The 13817-nt window shown below is 45.4% G+C and overlaps 1 protein-coding gene across 3 annotated transcripts in view; it reads right to left on the bottom strand.

Annotated features, from left to right (window-relative positions):
* Nucleotides 1-13817, bottom strand: part of LOC127029121 (ras GTPase-activating protein 1-like) — a 95078-nt gene that overhangs the window by 59419 nt on the left and 21842 nt on the right. For all 3 annotated transcript variants that reach the window (XM_050914766.1, XM_050914768.1, XM_050914767.1), the window contains 2 exons: nucleotides 2800-2935; nucleotides 1850-1920 (listed from right to left, as the gene is read on the bottom strand). In XM_050914766.1, coding sequence (XP_050770723.1) covers nucleotides 1850-1920; nucleotides 2800-2935 — 207 coding nt within the window. The remainder of the gene's footprint in view (nucleotides 1-1849; nucleotides 1921-2799; nucleotides 2936-13817) is intronic.

The raw sequence follows: 13817 nt of genomic DNA, 5'->3' as shown, positions 1-13817 counted from the left end.
TGCAGCCCATGGGAAAGACTCACGTTGGAGAAGTGCGTGGAGGACTGTCTCCCGTGGGAGGGACCCCACACTGGAGCAGGGGAAGAATGCGAGGAGGAAGGAGCAGCAGAAACAATGTGTGATGAACTGACCGCAACCCCCATTCCCCATCCCCCTGCACCACTCGGTGGGAGGAGGTAGAGAATTTGGGAGTGAAGCTGAGCCTGGGAAGAAGGGAGAGGTGGGGGGAAGGTGTTTTAAGATTTGTTCTTATTTCTCATGCTACTCTGGTGTTAATTGGCAATAAGTTAAATTAATTTCCCCAAGCCGAGTCTGTTTTGCCCATGACGGTAATTGCTGAGTGATCTCCCTGTCCTCATCTCAACCCACGAGCCTTTCGTCATATTTTCTCCCCCCTGTCCAGTTGAGGAGGGGGAGTGATAGAGCAGCTCGGTGGGCACCTGGCGTCCAGAGAGGCAATTCAATAACTTTTTAAAATATTAAGATTACACATTTAAAAGTGTCATTTGTTCAATACAGACTGTCGTGGTTTAACCCCAGCCAGCAGCTAAGCACCATGCAGCCGCTTCCCCCTCCCCTCTCCCAGTGGGGTGGGGAGGAGGATCGGGGGGGAAAAAAAAAAAAAAAGTAAAACTCGTGGGTTGAGATAAGAGTAGTTTAATAAGTAAAATAAAATATAATACTAACTAATAATAATAAAAATATAATAATAATAATAGTTATGAAAAGGAATATAACAACAAAAAAAAAGATAAATAACACCCAAGGAAAGACAAGTGATACACAATGCAATTGCTCACCACCTGCTGACCGATGCCCCAGCAGCGATCCGCCCCTCCCGGCCAGCTCCCCCCTGTTTATATACTGGGCATGAGGTTCCATGGTATGCAATATCCCTTTGGTTAGTTGGGGTCAGCTGCCCTGGCCATGCTCCCTCCCAGCTCCTTGCACACCTGCTTGCTGGCAGAGCATGGGAAACTGGAAAGTCCTTGGCTTAAGATAAGCGCTCCTTAGCAACAACTAAAACATCAGCGTGTTATCAACATCATTCTCACACTAAATCCAAAACCCAGCACTGTACCAGCTGCTAAAAAGAAAATTAACTATCCCAGCTGAAACCAGGACAAGACTCTTTCCAAAAGAGAAGAGAGAAGGAAAGAGGAATCATTCTTGCTCCATTTTAAGGACAGAGTTTTTAGGCACAGGCAACAAAATGAGTGCTAGAACATTAAAAGCAAGGTTTTTTGGCTGTCTCTCCTTTTTTTCCTTATTTCAAGGAAGACACTAAAAATACTGTTCTTAATTTTATCAGAGTCAATTCTCACATTCTCTTTTAGTGGTCAAGATTGGTTTGGCTTGAACTATTTATCTTTTACTAGCTACTTCTGCAGGCAAATTCAGAGCCAATTTATTTCAAATCCTCACATGAGACATTTTCACATAGAATTCCTTCATGCACAAACTTACATTTTTCTCAAAGTGGGTAAGCCTTTGAAATTAGTAATGTTCTACTTCTAAACTAAGTTTCATAGTTCTAGCAATTAAATGTAACTCCCCTTACAATTAATACAAACAGTATACCCAGAATAAAAGTGTTATTGCTATATCCATGGGGGGGGGGGGGGGGGGCAGGGGGAAGAAAAAGAGACAAAAGACAAAGAGAGAGATGACAAGACACGAGACAAAAAAGAAAAAAAAAAGAAAGAGAGGCATCATACCTTTAATGTCCCAGAGCATTGTCTAAGATGCAATTGGAAAGTATTTGCATAGTGAACATATACCGAAATCATTAGTATTTATAAATACTCCAAGAATTTCAGAACTGCTTCTACCTATTATTAAAACATACCTTATTTCATCAGTTTCTGGCACTTTGGTGTAAGGTAGAATTGCTCGAACTCTCCTTCTATCCTCCACAGGCTGCAATTTTAGAGAAGAGTGCAAAGATATTAATTTTCCCTTTCAGTCTAGTGTAGACTTCCTCTCCCCAACATTATGCTATTCTGAGGCAAAAGACTGATAATAGTCATTTGTATCCCTTTGCTAGTTTTAAGTTTTCAAAGGGTCAAAAATAGTAAGAGCTGGAAATGCTTAATTCCTGAAGTTATCTACAAAAGCTCTCATTTTGTTTCTAGCCTTGTAACATTATCGGTCACGTTATCTCCAAAAATCAAATTACCAATAATGTAATTCCCATGAAAGAGTGCTTTAGAACTTTCTTCCGCTTAGTGGAAATTTATGAAAGTTTAACATTCAGAAATGCAGGTGTTTGGGGGGGGCTGTTTTGTCTGGGTTGTTTTGTTTGTTTGTTTTTAATTACTGATATTGTCTTAAGGAGAGTCACTTGAAGAAGCTTTCAGGAACTTTGGTTATTTCCAGGATGTGTATTTTGAAGTCTTTGCTACAAAACAGTAATATTATTTTGAAATACTTTATTAAGTCAGTGTAAAACCCTAGAGGCTAACTACATTACAATGGTGCTCTTTACTAGCCAAGAACCACACATTTTCTTGTTTATCTCAGTTTATGTACAATGTTATTACTACATTTGGAGATAACTGCAATACCTGATATCTAGCTTTCTCGTTACAGATTTTCATTAAAAAAAAATTTTTATCATTACTTTCTATCAGTAAGAACATGCTTATATATTCCTTATACTTCACCATACGCTGAGACAGCTCTAGAACTAGGGGAAGCTGTCTACAATGCTTTTTTCATAGAAAACTATGAATACCGAATGCAAGAGTAATGATATTAATATTTAAGTAAACGACATTTAAAAATTTTACTACTTGCCTCTGGAGGTGCGACTGGAAAGAATAGTTTCTCCCCCTTCAGCAAACAAGACACATGACTGTAATAACCAATTAGGTCCGAGAGTGAAGCAAAGCGACGTCCACCAATGTAATAGTCTCCACACATGGCAATAATCCTGTTAATAAAGAAAAGGAAGCTTGACAGAAGAAAATCTTTGGCTACAAACTGTTGGGGTGGTTTTTTGTTGGTTTTGTGATTCTTTATTTTTTAAAAGGAAGTTAGGATAACGTTGAGTTTTTAAAGCAGGCTGTCTACATTCAACAAAATGCAATATTACAAACTCACTCTCTCATATATATACACACACCCTTAACTAATGAATATCTCATCAGCAATTACTGATAAACATCACAACATAAAAATATTTGAAGATTGTAAAGGACATATAGATTTACAAAAAAGTAAGCAGATTTGCTAGAATTAAATGAAATTAAACACAAAAATGTAATTACCAGTGTCCTGGACAAATTACACACTACATTAGTAGAGGTAACAGCATTAATACTTCTATCATGCAGGACATACAGCTTATATGATAGGCCTGTATAAGTTTCACAAAGTATCAATATATTTTGGTAACAAATAACTGCATTTCATTATACAGTGCATAATACTGGAATACCTTCACAAATTAGTCACTTTTCTACAGTTAGTCTAGTATCCATGCTAAAAAATAAGAAATAACTTGGTAATAATAATGTACTCAATGTAAAAGCCTGCTAATAAATAGGAAAAATGCTTAAAAAAACATTTCAATAGTTTAACACAAAAGAAAATTCTTATAGAATTGCTCATCTTACTCACTAACTTATGTAGTTGGGGGGTGTGTGTGTGTGTTTTGGGGTTGGTTTTTTTTTTTGTGAGGTGGTGGGGGTGCATATTTTAGTACTCAGATTTGTGAATGCACTTGTACCAAAAAATGGTAAATACCATGTCTGTTCATATTACTATGCAATACAAGTTCTAAAAACATAGAATCAATCATAGAACGGTTTGGGTTGGAAGGGACCTTAAAGATCATCTAGTTCCAACCCCCCCTGCCATGGGCAGGGACACCTTCCACTAGACCACATTGCTCAAAGCCCCATCCAACCTGGCCTTAAACACTTCCAGGGAGGGGGCATCCACAACTTCTCTGGGCAACCTGTGCCAGTGCCTCACCACCCTCACAGTGAAGAACTTCTTCCTTACATCTAATCTAAATCTACCCTCTTTCAGTTTAACACCATTACCCCTTGTCCTACCACTACACTCCCTTGTAAAAAGTTCCTCTCCAGCTTTCCTGTAGGCCCCCTTTAGGTACTGGAAGGCCGCAATAAGGTCTCCCCAAACCCTTCGCTTCTCCAGGCTGAACAACCCCAACTCTCTCAGCCTGTCTTCATAGGAGAGGTGCTCCAGCCCTCTGATCATCTTCATGGCCCTCTTCTGGACTCACTCCAACAGGTCCATGTCCTTCTTATGTTGGGGGCCCCAGAGCTGAACACAGTACTCCAGGTGGGGTCTCATGAGAGCAGAGTAGAGGGGGAGAATCACCTCCCTCGACCTGCTGGTCACGCTTCTTTTTATGCAGCCCAGGATGCAATTGGCTTTCTGGGCTGCAAATGCACATTGCCAGGTCGTGTTGAGCTTCTCATCAACCAACATCCCCAAGTCCTTCTCTGCAGGGCTGCTCTCAATCCATTCATCGCCCAGCCTGTATTTGTGCTTGGGATTGCCCTGACCCAGGTGCAGGACCTTGCACTTGGCCTTGTTGAACTTCATGAGGTTCACATGGGCCCACTCCTTAAGCCTGTCAAGGTCCCTCTGGATGGCATCCCTTCCCTCCAGTAAATCAACTGCACCACTCAGCTTGGTGTCGTCGGCAAACTTGCTGAGGGTGCAGTCAATCCCACTGTCCATGTTGCCGACAAAGATGTTAAACAGCACTGGTCCCAATATCAACCCCTGAGGAATGCCACTTGTCACTGGTCTCCACTTGGACATCGAGCCGTTGACCGCAACTCTTTGAGTGTGACCATCCAGCCAATTCCTTATCCACCAAGTGGTCCATCTGTCAAACCCATGTCTCTCCCATTTAGACACAAGGATGTCATACGGGACAGTGTCAAATGCTTTGCACAAGTCCACACAGTCAGAAATAATTGACTGTCAGTCCAAACAGTCAGAAATAATTGATTTAGATAAGAGAGTTAACAGTTTTTAAAACATTTGTATTACACAAGTCATTTGTACAAGGAAAAAAAGTACATAAGCTGAAACAATATTTTTGACCAGACAATCCAAAGAAACAATCAGTTATGTAAATTGATGGCATCAAGAGGACCTGAATTTTTCCAGCAATGCAGAAGTTGGACAGCAGTCCTGAGTAATAACACTTCTTTGAAAGTGTGAAGAGCTATCTGGAAAAGACACTTGGAGAAGGGAGAAAATACTGACAGAGGGATTGAACTATTCCTTTAGTTATACATAAGGAAAAAAAAAGTGAACGAGACATTTGATCTACTTAAAGACTATAATTTTTGGTAAAAATTGTGAAATCAGCAGTTTTATGAAACCTGCAGAATGCTAAAAATAGTTTCCAATAAATTATGTAGTAAATGGGAAAAACATCATACTTACCACCAGACCTCTTGTTGCAGAGTGTCAAAACAATCATTTTTAGGATCATAGAATCATTTAGATTGGAAAAGACCTTTAAGATCATCGAGTCCAACAGTAAACCTAACACTGCCAAGACCACCACTAAACCATGTCCCTAAGCACCACATCTACACGTCTTTTAAATACCTCCAGGGATGGTGACTCCACCGCTTCCCTGGGCAGCCTGTTCCAGTGCTTGATAACCCTTTCGGTGAAGAAATTTTTCCTAATATCCAATCTAAACCTCCCCTGGAACAACTTGAGGCCATTTCGTCTTGTCCTATCACTTGGGAGAAGAGACCGACACCCACCTCACTACAACCTCCTTTCAGGTAGTTGTAGAGAGCAATAAGGTCTCCCCTCAGCCTCCTTTTCTCCAGGCTAAACAACCCCAGTTCCCTCAGCCGCTCCTCATAAGACTTGTTCTCCAGACCCTTCACCAGCTTCGTTGTCCTTTGGACGCGCTCCAGCACCTCAATGTCTTTCTTGTAGTGAGGGGCCCAAACCTGAACACAGCATTCGAGGTGCGGCCTCACCAGTGCCGAGTACAAAGGGACAATCACTTCCCTAGTCCTGCTGGCCACACTATTTCTGATACAAGCCAGGATGCTCTTGGCCTTCTTGGCCACCTGGGCACACTGCTGGCTCAGATTCAGCCAGCTGTCGACCAACACCCCCAGGTCCTTTTCCACCAGGAAGCTTTCCAGCCACTCTTCCCCAAGCCTGTAGCGTTGCATGGGGTTGTTGTGACCCAAGTGCAGGACCCGGCACTTGGCCTTGTTGAATCTCATACAATTGGCCTTGGCCCATCGATCCAGCCTGTCCAGATCCCTCTGTAGAGCCTTTCTTCCCTCAAGCAGATCAACACCCCCGCCCAACTTGGTGTCATCTGCAAACTTACTGAGGGTGCACTCGATCCCCTTGTCCAGATCATTGATAAAGATATTAAACAGAACTGGCCCCAATGCTGAGCCCTGGGGAACACCACTTGTGACTGGCCACCAACTGGATTTAACTCCATTCACCACAACTCTTTGGGCTCAGCCATCCAGCCAGTTTCTTACCCAGCAAAGAGTACACCTGTCCAAGCCATGAGCAGCCAGTTTCTCCAGGAGAATGCTGTGGGAAATGGTGTCAAAGGCTTTACTAAAGTCCAGGTAGACAACATCCACAGCCTTTCCCTCGTCCACTAAGCGGGTCACCTTGTCATAGAAGGAGATCAGGTTAGTCAAGCAGGACCTGCCTTTCCTAAACCCATGCTGACTGGGCCTGATCACCTGGTTGTCCTGTACATGCCGTGTGATGGCACTCAAGATGAGCTGCTCCATAACCTTCCCTGGCACTGAGGTCAGACTGACAAGCCTGCAGTTCCCCGGATCCTCCTTCCGGCCCTTCTTGTAGATGGGCATCACATTTGCTAACCTCCAGTCACCTGGGACCTCCCTGGTTAGCCAGGACTGCTGATAAATGATGGAAAGTGGCTTGGTGAGCACTTCTGCCAAAGGAGGAAGTCTTATGATATGCCTTCACAAACTGAAGTCTAAGAATATATAATGTCATTGATCAGTGAAGATAAAAATATGCAATAAAATACAAGAAATTGAGAGAAACTATTAGTCAACTAATCAAATTTCACTTAAAGAAAAAACTTATCTAACATCATGTTACTTCTCTCTCCAGTTTCCAGAAGACAAGTTATCTAAAAGATATTTCAAAACAAATTACAGTACAAAAGGTTAAACATGTCTGACTACTTAGTTTTCTACTTAGCATTTGACTTCTTTGCAAAGCTCATGAACAATTCAAAAAAAAAAAGGAAAAAACAAATTTAACTGCTGAGAAACTCAGATGAGTATATTATTTATCTGTAGGGGCGGATCCCGGCTCGGGAACTAACTGGGCATCGGTCAACGAGTGGTGAGCAATTGCATTGTGCATCACTTGCTTTGTATAGTTTAATTCTTTCAGTATTACTATTGTCATATTATTATTATTATCATTATCATTGTTTTTCCTTCTTTTCTGTCCTATTAAACTGTCTTTATCTCAACTCACGAGGTTCTTTTTTTTTCGGATTCTCTCCCCCATCCCACTGGGTGGGGGGGAGTGAGCGAGCGGCTGCGTGGTGCTTAGCTGCCGGCTGGGGTTAAACCACGACAGTCCTTTTTGGCGCCCAACGTGGGGCTCGACGGGTTGAGATAACGACAAATCTGACTGGAATGTGTTAGAACAAATTTGTTATAAACATACATTATATTAGTTCAATAGTTGCTGGTCACAATGTTGATGTATTCGCTCTCAAAGTTGGTGCGCTTGTTCTTAAAGGTGCGTTATGTGATACCTTACTTGCAGTATATGCTCCCTGCTGTGCTGTTTATCACCCGTGGGAACTGGGCCAGAGTTATCATGGTGTTCTACTTTGTAACACTGGCTTATGATACGATAGCATTGCTGGTCGTGAAACTAATCTGGTATTCGTACTCAGCATTGCCGTCACCTCCGTACTTCGGGAGCCGTCTATCAGAAACTATTAATAATTACACCTTGTACCTTTTCTCCTCGGAGAGCCAGTCCACGGGGGAGACACCTTTCTTCAGCTTCCCCTTCTCCTCCAGGCAAATTACAGTAGCTCTTGAGAATTTTGAATATCCTTGGGATGTTCAAACCAGCATGTTCCTATTGTTATGTCTCCTGAATGTGTTCCAGGCCTTGTTTAAGGTTAAACAACTGTTTAAGAATACCTTTCGGAAATCTGCCCCGAGGCTGAATAGCCATGGGTGGCATGGCATGTGGGAGAACATGGGCAGGTACCTAGAGAACTTCTCACCTCCAATGGTTTGGAACTTCACTCCCGAACAACTACAGGACCCTGATGAAGTGATAGACTATCTGAAAGGAAAATGCTGTGGCGATTCCAAAGAGGCACAACTTATCGCACTGTGCTGGGCCCTGGCCAGTATATACCAAACACTGCTCGATACTGTGCAGCACCCTCAGGGGGAAGGGAGGGAAAACAGACCGACAGATACTGCGGCTACTGCAACCCCTGCGACAGGCACAGCGGCTACTGCAACCCCAGCGACAGGCAAGGCAGCTACTCCAACCCCACAACAGACACGGTGGCTACTCCAACCCCCACAACAGGCGCTGCGGCTACTCCGACCTCTGCAACAGGCACTGCGGCTACTCCAACCCCTGCGACAGGCGCTGCGGCTGAACCAGAGAACCTCCCTGTGCCAGTATCAGTCGCCCCTATACAGAAGAAGAAATATACAAAAAAATCAGTTTACTTAGCAAAGGATGAAGATGAAGCAGGGCCATCACGAGAACAGGAGGAAGAGGCAGAACCAGAGGTAATTACCCGATCTCTATCCCTGAGTGAGCTGCGGGATATGCGAAAAGATTTCAGCCGTCGTCCAGGTGAGCACATTATCGCCTGGCTGCTCCGATGCTGGGACAATGGGGCCAGTAGCCTGGAATTAGAGGGTAGGGAAGCCAAGCAGCTGGGATCCCTTTGTAGGGATGGTGGCATTGACAAGGCGATTGGAAAAGGGACACAAGCCCTCAGCCTCTGGAGGCGACTCCTGTCAGGCGTGAAGGAAAGGTATCCCTTCAAGGAAGATGTTATATGTCAGCCAGGCAAGTGGACCACCGTGGAAAGAGGTATTCAGTACCTGAGGGAATTAGCCGTGCTAGAGATGATTTATTATGACCTGGACAGTTCACAATTACCCAGAGATCCAGACAAAGTTCACTGCACACGACCCATGTGGCGGAAGTTTGTACAGAGCGCACCATCATCGTATGCCAACCCATTGGCAGTACTAACTTGGAAAGACGAAGAGGCACCGACAGTGGATGAAATGGCTTGCCAACTCCGGCAATATGAAGAAAATCTCTCTTCCTCCCTACGAGCCTGTGTCTCGGCTGTGGAAAAACTGTCCGAAAAGTCCGAAAAACTGATGGAACTGATCAAAAACTCCTACTCCCCACCTGTACAGACCAATATCTCAGCTATTAGGAGTGAGCATTCCTCTGCTCAAGAGAGAGAATATAGAAGGTATACACCACGGGGTACCCTGTGGTTTTACCTGCGTGACCACGGAGAGGACATGAGGAAGTGGGATAGAAAACCTACCTCGGTCCTAGATGCACGGGTACGTGAATTGAAAGGAAAAACAACCAGAAAAGGGGATTCTTCCAGGAAAGATGCCGCTCCGGTTTCCAGACAAAGTAGAAGGGCTTCTGACCCTCTTGAAGGGACCTCTAAGTCATTTTTACAAGAAGTGAGTAACAAATACTCTGACCAGGACTGGAGGGGCCCTGCCTCCAGCCAGGTGGAGGAGAGGGACAACCGGGTTTATTGGACTGTGTGGATCCGATGGCCTGGCACATCACACCCACAGGAGTACAAGGCTCTAGTGGACACCGGGGCACAGTGTACCCTAATGCCATCAAGCTATAAAGGGGCAGAACCCATCTGTATCTCTGGGGTGACAGGGGGATCCCAACAGCTCACTGTATTGGAGGCTGAAGTGAGCCTAACTGGGAACGGGTGGCAGAAACACCCCATTGTGACTGGCCCAGAGGCCCCATGCATCCTTGGCATAGATTATCTCAGGAGAGGGTATTTCAAGGACCCAAAGGGGTACCGGTGGGCCTTTGGTATAGCTGCCTTGGAGACAGAGGCAATTGAACAGTTGTCCACCTTGCCCAGACTCTCGGAGGACCCTTCGGTTGTGGGGTTGCTGAGGGTCGAAGAACAACAGGTGACAATCGCTACCACAACAGTGCACCGGCAGCAATATCGCACCAACCGAGACTCCCTGATTCCCATCCATACGCTGATTCGTCGACTGGAGAGCCAAGGAGTGATCAGCAGGACTCGCTCACCCTTTAACAGCCCCATATGGCCAGTGCGAAAGTCTAATGGAGAATGGAGACTAACAGTAGACTATCGTGGCCTGAATGAAGTCACGCCACCGCTGAGTGCTGCTGTGCCAGACATGCTAGAACTTCAATATGAACTGGAGTCAAAGGCAGCCAAGTGGTACGCCACAAGTGATATTGCCAATGCATTTTTCTCAATCCTTTGGCAGCAGAGTGCCGGCCACAGTTTGCTTTCACTTGGAGGGGCGTCCAGTACACCTGGAATCGACTGCCCCAGGGGTGGAAACACAGCCCCACCATTTGCCATGGCCTGATCCAGAATGCACTGGAACAGGGTGAAGCTCCAGAACACCTGCAGGACATTGATGACATCATCGTGTGGGGCAACACAGCAGCAGAAGTTTTTGAGAAAGGGGAGAAAATAATCCAAATCCTTCTGAAAGCTGGTTTTGCCATAAAACAGAGTAAGGTGAAGGGACCTGCACAGGAGATTCAGTGTTTAGGAATAAAATGGCAAGATGGACATCGTCACATCCCAATGGATGTGATCAACAAAATAGCAGCTATGTCTCCACCGACTAGTAAACAGGAAACGCAAGCTTTCTTAGGGGTTGTGGGTTTTTGGAGAATGCATATTCCAAATTATAGTATGATTGTAAGCCCTTTCTATCAAGTGACCCGGAAGAAGAACGATTTCAAATGGGGCCCTGAGCAACAACAAGCCTTTGAACAGATTAAACGGGAGACAGTTCATGCAGTAGCCCTTGGGCCAGTCCGGGCAGGACCAGATGTTAAAAATGTGCTCTACACCGCAGCCGGGGAGAATGGCCCTACCTGGAGTCTCTGGCAGAAAGCCCCAGGGGAGACCCGAGGTCGACCCCTAGGGTTTTGGAGTCGGGGATATCGAGGATCTGAGGCCCGCTATGCTCCAACTGAAAAGGAGATATTAGCAGCATATGAAGGAGTTCGAGCTGCCTCGGAAGTGGTTGGTACTGAAACACAGCTCCTCTTAGCACCCCGACTGCCGGTGCTGGGCTGGATGTTCAAAGGGAAGGTCCCTTCTACACATCATGCAACTGATGCCACCTGGAGTAAGTGGGTTGCACTGATCACACAATGAAGTCGAATAGGAAACCCCAGTCACCCAGGAATTTTGGAAGTGATCACGGACTGGCCAGAAGGCAAAGATTTTGGAATATCGCCAGAGGAGGAGGTGACGCGTGCTGAAGAGGCCCCACTGTATAATGAACTGCCAGAAAATGAGAGGCAATATGCCCTGTTCACTGATGGGTCCTGTTGCATTGTGGGAAAGCATCGGAGGTGGAAGGCGGCTGTATGGAGTCCTATACGACAAGTTGCAGAAACTGCAGAAGGAGAGGGTGAATCGAGTCAGTTTGCAGAGGTGAAAGCCATCCAGCTGGCTTTAGACATTGCTGAACGAGAAAAATGGCCAATACTTTATCTCTATACTGACTCATGGATGGTGGCAAATGCTCTGTGGGGGTGGTTGCAGCAATGGAAGCAGAGTAACTGGCAATGCAGGGGTAAACCCATCTGGGCTGCCCCATTGTGGCAAGATATTGCTGCCCGGCTAGAGAACCTGGTTGTGGAAGTACGTCATGTAGATGCTCATGTACCTAAGAGCCGGGCCACTGAAGAACATCAAAACAACCAGCAGGTAGACAAGGCTGCTAGGATTGAAGGGGCTCAGGTCGATCTGGATTGGCAGCATAAGGGTGAATTATTCATGGCTCGGTGGGCCCATGACACCTCAGGTCATCAGGGAAGAGATGCAACATACAGATGGGCTCTTGATCGAGGGGTGGACCTGACCATGGACACTATCGCACAGGTCATCCATGAATGTGAAACATGCGCTGCAATCAAGCAAGCCAAGCGGTTAAAGCCTCTTTGGTATGGGGGACGATGGCTGAAATAGAAATATGGGGAGGCCTGGCAGATTGACTATATCACACTCCCACAAACCCGCCAAGGCAAGCGCCATGTGCTTCCAATGGTGGAAGCAACCACCGGCTGGCTGGAAACATATCCCGTGCCCCATGCCACCGCCCGGAACACTATCCTGGGCCCTGAGAAGCAAGTCTCATTGCGACACAGTACCCCAGAAAGAATTGAGGCAGACAAGGGGACTCATTTCTGGAACAATCTCATAGACACCTGGGCCAAAGAGCACGGCACTGAGTGGGTGTATCACATCCCCTATCATGCACCAGCCTCCGGGAAAATCGAGCGATACCATGGGTTGTTAAAGACTACATTGAGAGGAATGGGTGGTGGGACCTTCAACCATTGGGATACACATCTAGCAAAGGCCACCTGGTTAGTCAACACTAGAGGATCTGCCAATCGGGCTGGCCCTGCCCAATCAGAACTTTTACGTACTGTAGAAGGGGATAAAGTCCCTGTAGTGCACATGAAGAATATGCTAGGGAAGACAGTCTGGGTTACTCCTGCCTCAGGCAAAGGCAAACCCATTCGTGGGTGTCCTGGTTTCGGCTGGGATAGAGTTAACTTTCTTTTTAGTAGCTGGTACAGTGCTGCGTTTTGGATTTAGTGTGAGAATGATGTTGATAACACACTGATGTTTTAGTTGTTGCTAAGGAGCGCTTATCTTAAGCCAAGGACTTTCCAGTTTCCCATGCTCTGCCAGCAAGCAGGTGTGCAAGAAGCTGGGAGGGAGCAGAGCCGGGGCAGCTGACCCCAACTAGCCAAAGGGGTATTCCATACCATGGAACCTCATGCCCAGTGGTTAGCTCAGTTGGTTAGAGCGCGGTGCTAATAACACAAAAAGGTCACGGGTTCAATCCCCAAATTTCCAGTATATAAACTGGGGGGAGTTGGCCGGGAGGCGCGGATCATGGCTCGGAAACTAACTGGGCATTGGTCAGCAGGTGGTGAGCAATTGCATTGTGCATCACTGGTTTTTTTCCTTCCCCCCCTTCCTTTTTTTGTTATATTCCTTTTCATTACTATTATTATTATTATATTTCACTATTACTATTGTTAGTATTATATTTTACTTTAGTTATTAAACTGTTCTTATCTCAACCCATGAGTTTTACTTTTTTTTTTTCCTCTTTCCTCCTCCTCACCCCACTGGGAGGGGGAAGCGGCTGCGTGGTGCTTAGTTGCTGACTGGGGTTAAACCACGACATTGCTTTTGCTCAAGGACCTGGGTGCACTTGGTGGGTGATGTGGAAGGACGGGGAAGTCCGATGTGTGCCTCAAGGGGATTTGATTTTAGGTGAGAACAGCCAATAGATTAAATTGTATGACTGCTATAGAATCCTGCCACTGTATGTCATCATCATTTATAATTGTTATATGCTATATCAATGGTATTACAGTAAGAATCATTTAGATTAATGAAGAATGAACTTTAATAAAACTGAGTGAAGTGCAGTAGTGATGGAACCAGGAGTGACTGCAGCATGCAACAATCCAAC

The sequence above is a fragment of the Gymnogyps californianus genome, unplaced genomic scaffold (genome assembly GCF_018139145.2).
Source record: "Gymnogyps californianus isolate 813 unplaced genomic scaffold, ASM1813914v2 HiC_scaffold_80, whole genome shotgun sequence".
Lineage (NCBI taxonomy): Eukaryota > Metazoa > Chordata > Aves > Accipitriformes > Cathartidae > Gymnogyps > Gymnogyps californianus.
The sequence above is the reverse complement of the archived record's forward strand: the minus strand, read 5'-3'. Positions and strand labels throughout refer to the sequence as shown.